Source organism: Heteronotia binoei, chromosome 9 (assembly GCF_032191835.1).
Source record: "Heteronotia binoei isolate CCM8104 ecotype False Entrance Well chromosome 9, APGP_CSIRO_Hbin_v1, whole genome shotgun sequence".
In the NCBI taxonomy this organism is placed as follows: Eukaryota; Metazoa; Chordata; class Lepidosauria; order Squamata; family Gekkonidae; genus Heteronotia; species Heteronotia binoei.
This window is the reverse complement of record NC_083231.1, coordinates 36,008,524-36,020,572: the sequence shown is the minus strand read 5'-3', so window position 1 is coordinate 36,020,572 and position 12,049 is coordinate 36,008,524. Positions and strand designations below refer to the sequence as shown.

At 45.7% G+C, this 12,049-nt stretch overlaps 1 protein-coding gene across 1 annotated transcript; it reads left to right on the top strand.

Annotated features, from left to right (window-relative positions):
- The first annotated feature begins 1,371 nt into the window (after positions 1–1,371).
- Positions 1,372–6,321, top strand: SLC25A4 (solute carrier family 25 member 4). Its single transcript, XM_060246453.1, has 4 exons — positions 1,372–1,579; positions 3,059–3,545; positions 5,180–5,320; positions 5,831–6,321. The coding sequence occupies exons 1-4, from the start codon at positions 1,469–1,471 to the stop codon at positions 5,986–5,988; spliced, it is 897 nt and encodes a 298-aa protein (XP_060102436.1). The 5' UTR covers positions 1,372–1,468; the 3' UTR covers positions 5,989–6,321.
- The last annotated feature ends 5,728 nt before the right edge of the window (positions 6,322–12,049 follow it).

Here is a 12,049-nt window from a genome sequence, read left to right as displayed (position 1 = left end):
TGATTTAATGGCACATTCCCAAATAAGTGTGCATAGGATCACAGCTGGAAACCTCTCCCTCCATCCCAGATGTACAGGGGTCTGATTGACATTAGTCAGCAGCAGGGAAGTTATCTTCCGCTCAAAGGAATGCTTTTCATCAGCATTTCATAAGGAAAGCAGGATGTCCTGGGGACCCCACCACACTTTTGGGGGGGGGGTGGTGGTGGTGTTCATTTCTGTTGGTTTGGGATTTGTCTAAAACATGGTAGTCCAGCCAAGAAGATAAATGGATTTTAGTGTGTGTGCTGGCAAAATCCAGTTGAAAAGTGCATTATTTAGTGTGTGTGATCCCAGCCATACACACAGGCGCATGCAAGTGTCTTATCTCCCCTGATCTCCATAGGCCAGGCTTGCCGGATCTCCTGAGATCTCAGACGCTAAGTAGAGTTTGCCCTAGCCAATATTTGTATGGACGACCTCCAAGGAATACTGCTTTCTCTGACTGACTGCTTTCACTATGCAGACGCAGGCAATGGCAAACCACCCCTTTACGTCTCTTGCCTTGAAAACCCCATGGGGTCGCCATAAATCAGCTGCGCCTTGACAGCGCTTTCCTTCCTTCACCACCAAGAATCTACCGTAGCCGACTCGATGCATTTGCTACTTATTAGCATATACAACCCTTCGGGAGTGAACCACTGAGCTGTGCCTATATTGTAACGTCACATTACATTACTAATGTGATGTCTCCCTGTGTGAATATCATCTTCCTACATCCACTGAAACCAATCGATATTAATGACGTTTGCGTACCTGGAGATCAGAGCAGTATACTAAATATTGCTGACCTCGGACTGGGAAAAGTCTGGATCCAAGTCCAGGCTCACACATGATGTCACTACCTCAGCCTGCCTCGCGGCAGGGTTTTTGGTAATGCTAAAGCAGGGCCAGCCCCCCCTCAGGTTCCTAGGCACAAAAGGGCGGGGACGGGACACAAGACAAACGCTCTCACGCGCGCGAGGAAGAAGCGCTCGGGCGCGCAGCTTAGAGCCCTCGCTCTGCTTTTAGCGCCCACGTCGCCAGGGGCTTCCTCGCCCGAGGCAAAGGGTGAAGCGTCCTCCGCCCCCAGTGCCACCCTGTGCTATTAATACAGCGAGCACATGCCGTGACATCGCGCTCCCCCAACAGGGCGCAGATAACTTTAATTTGCCCTTGCCAGCGTCCCTGGCTGGAGGGCTGCCCCGTCGAGGAAGCACAGCATGGCGCCTTTGCCCCGGTGCCCTCTAAAGCGGAGGTCCCAACCAATGATCAGCCCCTGGCGAGCCCCTCCTCTTATCGCGAGACCCGGGGGAGTTATAAATAGATTCCAGAGGCTGGGGGTCCCGCCAGTCCGAGCGCGGTGCGGTTGGCCTTTGCGGGGCTTAGCTGGGTGGGGAAGTGCCTGGCGAGTTGAGGCAAAGAGGCTGTCGATTTGAGTTGTCCCACCATGGCTGACCAAGCGCTGAGCTTTCTTAAGGACTTTTTGGCTGGTGGTATCGCCGCTGCCATTTCCAAAACGGCGGTAGCCCCTATTGAAAGGGTGAAACTGCTGCTGCAGGTAAGGAGAATCGCGGCAGTGAGCGGAGCGGTGAGCTAGAATCTAAATCTGAAGGCGCCACTGGGCCTTCTTCTGCGTTGGCATTCCCCCAGAAGTCAATGAACAGATACTTGTTGAAAGTTGTTTAATAGGCAGCTGTCGGGTCTGGTCTGGTCTGGTCTGCAGCCTTGGAACATCAGCAGGTGTTATTTCAAGGGTGTTTGTTAATGAAGTTGGCTTTAAATGCAATCCCCCCCCCCAAAAAAAAAGGTGTGTTGAAGATGGCTTTAAATACAGCACCCCCTCCCCTCCCAAAGATGTGTTGCTATATCTCTAAGGGAAAAAGATTGGTTCCCTGTGTGAGGCTAGACAGAGAACACTGAAGTTCCAGAGTTACTCGAGCATTCTAGTGTGAGATGGGCACATGCTGCAAGTGTCTAAATATGGAAACTCCACTTGTGGAGTTCTGATTACACAAGACCAGCACAGCTCTTTCCTCCCCATTCTGTTTATAGAACAGGCCTGCAAGTGCACCAGGCTAGGAAAGAAAGGCCATCAGATCTTGGGTGACTTGTTCATGCTCTCTGTTTCTCTGTGGGGGTGATTAGAAGATGGCCATTAATGCTGCAGTCCCATGCACACTTAGCAGGGAGTAAGCCCTATTGAACCCAGTGGGATTTCTGTATGAACATGCACAGAATTTCACCTTCGGTCCACTAATTCAGCCTTGTGAAAGTGGCATTCAAAGTCCCAGTTGAACAGAACAGTTGGATTTTTAAAGCAACGTTTCTGCTTTTAAAGCAGTCACAGATATACATCTGGTTTTCTGGTAGGCTTACTGGCTTGGTAGCTATATGGAGGTCATTTCAAGGACTCACAGTCCTGAGCCAGGACCAGATGAATGGAAGGAGACTAGCTAGTCTATGCAGCTGCCTTCTCTACTGCAAATAATGTTGTCCATCTCGTGTTGTATATGTCACCTTGGCAAAACTGGTATTTGAGGAATAGAGGCCATCAAGATTACAAATAGTAGTATTTTACAGGATGTCAGAGGGGAAATGGTCATTTATTTCATAACTGGAATGAAGGGACTATCTGGCTGCATCCTTCCCAGTCTTGACGCTCATGGAAGTGATTGCAAGTTCTCTGTGCAGCTGTTGATATTAACCCCAAGAGATGGTCAATGGCACTGAATTTTGGGCATGGCTAAGATGACAGGTTACCTCCTGCACCCTGATGTGGGAATAGCCAGCACTGAGATGTATGTAAAAATATCAGAACTAACATTGTTTCCTCTAGTCCAGCATCCTGTTTTGTAAGGCAGGCAACCAGTTGTGCTGGAGGATCAGAGGCCAAGGCTCTCTCCTAATGTTTCCCCATAGCACTGGTATCCAGAGGTTTGCTGCTGTTGTTTATGGATGTATGATGATATGAGCCATAATGACCCCATGTCTCCCTTGCCCCTCCCTTTCTCTGCTCCCCATCTTCTTCCTTCAACAGGTTCAGCATGCCAGCCAACAGATCACAGCTGAAAGACAGTACAAGGGAATCATTGACTGTGTGGTGAGGATTCCCAAGGAGCAGGGCATCATTTCCTTCTGGAGAGGCAACCTGGCCAATGTCATCCGGTACTTCCCCACCCAGGCCCTCAACTTTGCCTTCAAGGACAAGTACAAGCAGATCTTCCTTGGGGGTGTGGACAGACACAAGCAGTTCTGGCGCTATTTTGCAGGCAACTTGGCCTCTGGAGGTGCTGCAGGAGCCACTTCTCTTTGCTTCGTATATCCTCTGGATTTCGCCAGGACCAGGCTAGCAGCTGACGTTGGGAAAGGGCTGAACGAGAGGCAGTTCACTGGGTTGGGCAACTGCATTGCCAAGATCTACAAGTCTGACGGCCTCAAGGGTCTCTACTTGGGATTCAACGTGTCAGTCCAGGGCATCATTATCTACAGAGCAGCTTATTTTGGAGTCTATGACACTGCTAAGGGTAAGGAAAGGGTGACTTTGATAGGAAGTGACAAAAGACAGTGTACTCTCAACATTAGCCCAAGTGACATAGATACTGGAGACATTATAAAACCTTTCAGCATGGACCAAAAACTGGGTCCTTCATAATTGGATGGGTCTAATAACTTTGTAGACTTGAGATGAGACTAGTATTTGTTTCTGCTTTCTTGATTGGAGGGAGAAGGGGAGGAATCTTAAAGTATTACTTTACTTCTGAGGAATTTAATCTGAACTTCTATAATGAGTGGTATTTGCATAGTAGAACAACCTGCTAACCTGATAGGACCATGTGATCTTTGGAGTTCTTGAGAATTAAGTCATAAAGGGCTCAAAAGCTGAACAATTAGGAGGAATACTTTTATTTGCTGGTGTAGGAAAGGAGATGTTTTTTGTAATGCCCCGAATATTCCAGCCTAATCTTGCACTGTCCTCCTGTGAGTTCCCCAGCTTCCTTCAGCTAATGCTGTACCTCCCTTAGTACTCCATCACATAGCCAAGGTTTCTTTTGAGATGGGAAGTGCAGCAGGATAGAGGGGTGGAGCCCAGGAGCAAGCAGAACTCCAGTGGTGCTTCAAGTCAGTGTGGGTGGGACCACTTGGCTCAGATCTTGCCAGTGGTGTCAACAATGGATGTCCGCTCACCTAACGCCTCCTCCTGGCAATGCACAAAGAGGCCATGGGGTGATCCAGCACTGCTGCTGGTCAGGTCTCAGCTGAGTAACTTCTGTAGTGCTGGCAGAGCTTAGCTCCATTTGCTGAAGGGCACTTAGTTCTAAAGATTTCACAGTAGAATTTTCTAAGAATAGTTAGTATTGTGTGGAATTTGCATCGCTAGTCAACCTTGGAGTTTACTAGGTGACTTTGAGGCAGTCACTGTTTGTCATATTAGTAAGATTTTACAGACTGACTATGAGGATACAGTGGAATAACTTCCTAGAACAAGGGTGGCCAAACTGTGGCTTGGGGGCCACATGTGGTTCTTTCACACACATTTTACGGCTCTTGAAGCCCCCGCTGCCCCATTGGCTGGCTCGGAGAAGCATTCTCTCTTTCAATCACTTCTCTAAGCCAAGCCAGCCGGCAGTTTGGAAAATGCATTTAAAGTTGTTTCTTTCCACCTCTCCCCATCTATTTCCCTTCCTTCCTTGCAGTTCCCAAATATCTGATGTTTATTCTATGTGGCTCTTACATTAAGCAAGTATGGCCACCCTTGTCCTAGAAGATGCCTTTAGAGTCTTGGAGAAAGGGTGGAGTAAAAATGTATTTAACTTGGCAGCTTCTATCTGAAGAAGTGCAGACATTTAACTTTGAGAGGATTTGGACTTTAGAAATTTCTGGCACTGGTGACTGTATAAATGACCACTTTCTAATGAAAACTGCAAATTCCAGGCACTGGGAACTCATAATAATACACTCCTTTGCCATGTGAATGAGTAAAAGCTTCTACCCTAACACTATGGTGCAGCTGAAATAAAGGAGGTCTGCTCCAGGAGTCATGTAATACCAGTTCCTCTGAAATTACTGGGACTGTCTGAGCAGTAATGGCCAGGTGCTTCTGTTAACTGTTTTTTCCTTTTTCTCCCTAAACTTTTGGGAAATCTACTCTGACTTTTAGGTATGCTGCCTGATCCAAAGAATGTGCACATCTTTGTGAGTTGGATGATTGCCCAATCTGTCACCGCTGTAGCAGGGTTGGTGTCTTATCCCTTTGATACTGTCCGGCGTAGAATGATGATGCAGTCTGGCAGGAAAGGAGGTAAGGAGATATAGCTCTTGTTTAAAAATAATAATAATAATAATGGAACAACTGATTTGTTATTTGTTAGTTGAGCTATTCAGAGGTCAAGAGAAGCTGAGACACTTATAGACTTCCCTTTCAAGAAGCAAATTCAGAGAGGGTGCAGTTTGACAGGTGACTCCTAAATCCTCCTTTATCAATGCCCTGGATTTCATTTTGCAATTTCTGTCCTTTCAGATCTTTATAACTGATACAAACGTACAATTAATGCAAGGAGGTGATTTTCTAGGTGTGTAATCCCTTGCATTAGTTTGTTTTAAATTCAACGTGGACTATAATTTCCCTCACTAGCAGAAGGTGGTGACTCACATGAAGACTTTATCTGCATTTGGGGCTGGGGGTGGGACATGTTGGTGCAGCATAATTTACATGAAAGCTAGAGAGACTGAGAATAATTTTGCACTGGTTTTTCACAGAGGAAGGCTCTTGAATGCAAACTGACTGACTTGTTCACAATGTTTCCCACAGCTGACATTATGTACAAGGGCACAATTGATTGCTGGAAGAAGATTGCAAAAGATGAAGGAGGCAAGGCTTTCTTCAAAGGTGCCTGGTCCAATGTGTTGAGGGGCATGGGGGGTGCTTTTGTATTAGTCTTGTATGATGAGATCAAGAAATTTGTCTAACAGAATCAAATGGCTCAGTTCAGTCATTCTGTTCTGTATCTTATGTCCATGTGGTTTAATTGGCGACTAACTATTTCCTAGGGAAATGGAGATGGCTATTGTATGTCAAATCCAGTTCAGAAATCAGGTTGATGCATTGTAAGATAGGTAATGGTTGCCCATTAGATCAATTGCAAATTTTGTATGGAAAATTTAAGTGGTCTGTGTACATACATATCTTTGACAAAATCAGTAATATATTCCTGTGGTTTTAAAGTGCATTTCTTGAACTGCTTGTTGCGTTGTACCTAACTGAAAATGTGAACTCAATAAATATTATTTAAGTCAAAAAAATTCCAATTTTCCCCCTTCTTCCTATGATGATAAATTTTCTGTATAAGCAGCTTAGAACATGAAAAAAAATCATATTTAAATTAAAAAAATCAAACTTTAGAAGCATGCTGATGACTTTGGAACTATCTGAAACCAATGCTGAAAAAGATCTTGGGGTTATAAGAGGTTAGCTCAATGAAAATGTCAACCCATTTCACAGCAGTGAGAAGGGCAAACTCCATGTTGGGGATTCTTAGGAAAATGATTGAGAATAAAATGGCAAATATCAAAATGTTCTTGTACAGAGCCATGGTGAGGCCTCATTTGGAATACTTTGTACAGATCTTGTTGCTGAATCTCAAAAAGGATATTGGAAAGCTGGAAGAAATATAGAAGAAAGTAACCAAGATGATCCAAGAGCCTGCAACATTTTTGCTATGAGGACAGGGTGGAAAGTCTGGGACTTCTAAATTTGGAAAGAAGGCAGCTAAGGAGGTGAAATGATAAAGGTTGATAAAATTATGGATGGGGTGGAGAAAGTGGATAAAGGGAGCTTTTTCTCCCTTTCCCATAATACTAGAACTCAGAGCACCCAAATTCTGGGCATTACATGACATGACATGACATTAAAAAGCACTTATTTTCTCAATCTGCCAGTGAAGGTAGTGATGGCCATGTGCATACATGGTGTTAAAAGGGAATTAGGCAGGTTCATGGAAGATAGGTCCATTAGTGGCTATTAAGAAGAGCTCCCATGTAAATATCTGAATACGAGTGCTAAGAGGTACCATTAGAGGGAGGTCTTGGACTCTTAGGCATGGCTAGTTAGGGGAGCTTCCATGTAAACACCTGAATACCAGATGGCTGGAAGGAAACATCAGGGGGACCTTGGCCTCTAGGTTCTGATTGCTGGCCCTCCAGGGCAACAGGGTGCTGGCCTAGATGGACTAGTCTGATCCATCAGGGCATTTATGTTCAAGAGATGGTCCACAAATTTACCGTAATTACTCTTTTTAGCAACAAGATGCAGAAAGACAGATTTTTCAACATAAACATTTATGCTATCTATTCTATAACAATGGGACTTTATGATTCAAATTCTGCTAAATGAAAGTTTACACCATCCAATCCAGAGATGACTTGTCTGGAATAACGGAGTGTAGACAGTGGGATTTTTGGGGTGGTCATGGTCTCCGAATGTATTAAACTCCTGAGAACTTTTCAGTAATTTATGGATGTGATATGTATCAAATTGGAGCAGCTGACCCTATGGTAGATTTACTCTCTGGAGCTGGATTATTAACTTCCATGGGGAGCTTTTGTTGGGGGGGGGGCTTGTTACTCTTGTTGCATGATGACACAGAGCTTTTGCAATCCAGAGATTCTTCAGAAGCAGCATGAAAACTCCTATTCAAATAAAAAATCCTTACTCAGAATCTGGGAATGTCTAAAGGTGGTACTGTGACCATTAAACATCTTTTACTTCCTGCAAAAATCATCACAATTGACTGCTTTGAACTGAAAACAATAAAGGCCCTCCAGATTCAAAGTCCATCGAGTCTGATCTTGAAGCCTGACTGTACCACATGGATCTCTCTGATGTGTTTTCTTCTAGGGTTGTAATAAACAGGATGTTTCACGAATTCTGAGCCACACATTGATCAGGCGTAAGAGCATTCTGCTCAGCTAAGTGCCTCTTGAGACTTAATAATAGCAGTGTACAGCACATTCTAGTCTAAAACAAGATGTGAGCAAATTATGAGCTATTATGCTGATGAACAGCTTCTCAGCTGTCCTAGTTTCTGGTGATCCTTCCCTAATGTCCCATTAGAAAGCGCTTTGCTAATTAGGAACTGTGGGCATTATTGGATGGGAAAAAGAATGTGTGAAAGCTGCAACGTACCGTTTTTAACTTCTGAATTTAAAAAGGGACTTTAATAAAGAATGATGTTATTTTTCCACCAGCCTTTGCCTTGGGGAGTAGAGACAATTGCAGCTTAGTGTGATACATTGGTATGACTGGACGCCATCCACCTAAAGTTAAGCATTTGTAAAACCCATTAAATTAGGAGGGGTTAAGCAAATGTTCACATTCTCCCATTAAAGTTAGTGGGAGTTCACAGACCTTAACAAGATGCTAGACCTTGCTAAAATAACCATATTGGATACTAATATTTTGTTACTGATACAGTAACCATGGCAAAGCAAATGAATGCAGCAGAATAAGGTGATTGAATCTTACAGTGAAGACCCTGTATCCTTTTGGACTGCAGGTAGGTCATACAATTTTTTTACCAGCTCCCTGTGAAAGGAAGGGGGAGGGGAAACCTAGGACATCTATAAGAGGGGTTTGTGTGAAGTCTAGTCCCTGCCACACATGACTTTTACAAAAAATTTTTAGATCTTTATGCTCTTCTCTCCAGTGAGGACCCAAAGAGCTTACATCTGTCTCCCCCTCCATTTTATCCTCGCAAAAACTTTGCAAGGCAGGTGAAGTTCTCTCACTATATTCCCGTTTATGTAAAGGCAAAATAAAATAGAAATCCATTGGCACCTTGTCACATACAAATCTGATACATCTAAGTCAGTGTGTCAACAAAAAGCGAGCTTTAGATAGCCCTCTTTAATTAGGCCCAACTAAAACAAATGTTTCATCAGTGTAAGAATTGCTGCTGTCTTGTTTGCTCACGGTTTGCTAAAGTCACATCTAAATCCCCCACTGACATGGTTTTGGCAGCTAGAATTTTGCTATCCAGCCACCTAACTTGAACAGAGGTTTTGTTCTTTAATGCAGTGATCTGGGAGCAACCAAAATATAAAGAAGCCCCAAGCTGCTGAAATATCATTTAAACCATACCCTAAGAGCCCTGTGGTGCAGAAGCTGGGTTCAGGTAGCTGGCTCAAGGTTGACAGCCTTTCATCCTTCCAAGGTCGGTAAAATGAGGACCCAGCTTGGTGGGGGTAAAGTATAGATGACTGGGAAAGGCAATGGCAAACCACCCCGTAAAAAGTCTGCCATGAAAATGTTGTGATGTGACGTCATCCCAGAGCAGAAAATGACTGGTGCTTGCACAGGGGACTACCTTTACCTTTTAAGATGCCAAGGTTCAGATAGGGGATAAGGATAAGAGGGGTGCTTGGTTGAGGGCACAGTCTTTCTAATGCCGTTTTACAATATAGGTTGGATCCAACTTGTTTTTTTCACAAAGGAGGTAGGCTCCTTTGACCACCAGCACAGCTGTGCTGGAGATCATGAGATCTGTATGGATAAAAGCCATGTGGGTGGGGGGGCTGTTGGCACTAGCAGCACTGTGCTGCTGAGTCCCATTGGCACAGAAGCATACTGGTGGAACAAGAGCACAAACCCTGCCAGCAGCATAGATGTGGGTGTTCCAGGGAATATGATGGCAGTTAGGTGGCTTCCAAAGTGTTTTTCATCATGGGAATGCTCCCCTCCCACCAAACAGGTGCAAAGTTATGCTGGCAAAAATCGCATTGTAGCCCACTGACAGCCACAGTAACTTCAGATTCGTTCCTCACCCCACAGCTGTGGCCATGCCAATGGGTCCCCAAGCAGCTCAGGATACCAACTAAGTGCACATCCATTCAGCACACTCCCCTGCTCTGGTTGCACCCTGCCTCAGGACCCAATCGTGCCCCCATCCTACAGGTTCAGGATGTCATTCCAGAATTCCAGAGGCAGGGCACATAGCATGGAATGCTGACCGCTCCCTGCCATGTGAAGGTTGAACAAGCACACATGCACCTCGGTGGTGGGCATAACACAAACACGGCACCTAGCAGCACTAGGCAAACACTTCGGGGGTATACACCAGAGAGAGAGCAGGGTCCACATTTCATCGCTGGCCTCTTCCAGATTTCAGCCTGCACAGGTACACCAGATCCTCCACCAGATCCCAAGGAGCAGCCATTTATGGACAGCTAAGCAAAACTCCCAGTCCCCTAGCCAAGGGACAGGGGTCACTGCGATGGCAGTGGATTAGGCTGCTTGCCTAGCCAGGTGTCAACAACCCCCCAGCCAAAACCTTGCAATGGGTGGCAAGCATCACCAACCTATGTCACTTATGTTGTGGATCAGCTATGTGCCCTGACCTCAGGGAGGGGCATAGCAACAGCAGCTTCCATGGTCCTGGGGATGTTGGGCATCATGGGGTTCCCAACCCGAGACTATGACACAGAAGGCAGACTTGATGTCTTTGGATGGCAGTGGGTCTGCCCTGGCAGAGGGGACAGGGATGGAACAACCACCCCTGGGCCAGATGCCATGGCTGCTGGCGGGCGAGAGCAGATTCTGGCCTCTTGGCAGATCCCCAGGCACAGGGCACTCATCTGGCACAGCCCATCCTGCCCACCTTTTCCTCCAGATGGGAGGCAATTCAGTGGGAGTGGCTAGAGAGCCATCACAAGTGGAGGGAGACCTTTTCCAGGGAGCAATGGATGGAGGGGTTGGCAGCATCCATTAAGGCAGCTACTGGGCACCAAGGGCTTCTTGCTTCTAAGCCCATCCTCCTGTTGTGTCTCCAGTGGGCACAGATGCTCTCAATGGCATGGGCACGCTGCTGAATGCCATGGCCAGGGGTGAGCAAGGGGCAACCTCTCATACATGTTCTTATCCATCATCACCCTCTGGAGCCTTGTGCACTGTGTGTGGGGCACCACCATAGGGTAGCCACGGGGCTGATGAGTGACAGCCCCTCCCAACTGACAGGTGGGCAGGACTTCTACTGGGAGCTGGTCTCTTTAAGGGGGTGTGAATGGCAGAGGGGCGTGGCTTCTGTGGTCCACCCCTCCTTGCCCCACCAGTGATGGACACTTGGCTTGGCCCCCTCAACTAATTACTCATTGGTCCTGCCTGCCCAGTCTATCACACTGCTCCCGCCTTACAACAATGCTGTAACAGGACACTGTGGCAGAATTGCCATGGACCCTGCGGGGGCAGCATTCAGCAACACTGTTGGGGCAATTTTTTTTCCCATTTTGCCAGCATGTAACTATCCTCTTAGGGAGGTGACTATTGGCAGCACAGCGACAAGGGGTTGCTCTATTAATTACTGGTGGAGATATGTGTCACACCTGTGAAAGTTCCACTCACTGGCTTCCAAATATAATAAATTTAGCAAGATAGTATCTTTACTTTGGGAACTATGGCTTCTCCACTCTTCTCAGTGCAGGTGATTTGTTCAGTACAGACAGCTAGCACAGAAACATATCAAGTAGAAGCTGTAAAGAGACCTGAACATAAAGATGCATTCCTATGCAGGTCTTCTTATGAGCCCTACTCACAGCTATTCAATGGGGCTTTACTCCTAGGAAAATGTTCTTAGGGTTGTTCTTGTATTAAAAGATAATATAGAAGGGACTTACAAATTTTAATGAATTGGATATTGTTATACATAACCTTGCCCTTTAATACTCTATGTCCGTAAGTATTTTTAAAAAGCTGGAAACAGCTATATTAGTGCAAAATTAAAAAAAAAGAAAAGAAAAACAGAAACAAAATCTGTGCAATGCCTTTTTATTAGGACCACCAAAGGATACAAAACAGGAGGAGGAGCTTCAACTTTCCCTGCTGCACTAGTCTTCTCTATTTGAAAATGATGCAAGGTGTATGTGGGCGTTATTTGCTTCATCAGAGGAGAGGGCTGCACATAAGGTTTCTCCCCCCCCCCCCCCACACCATAGCCCTTATTTGAATCAGGACCCTGCAGCACATCAGGACTGAGTTTCC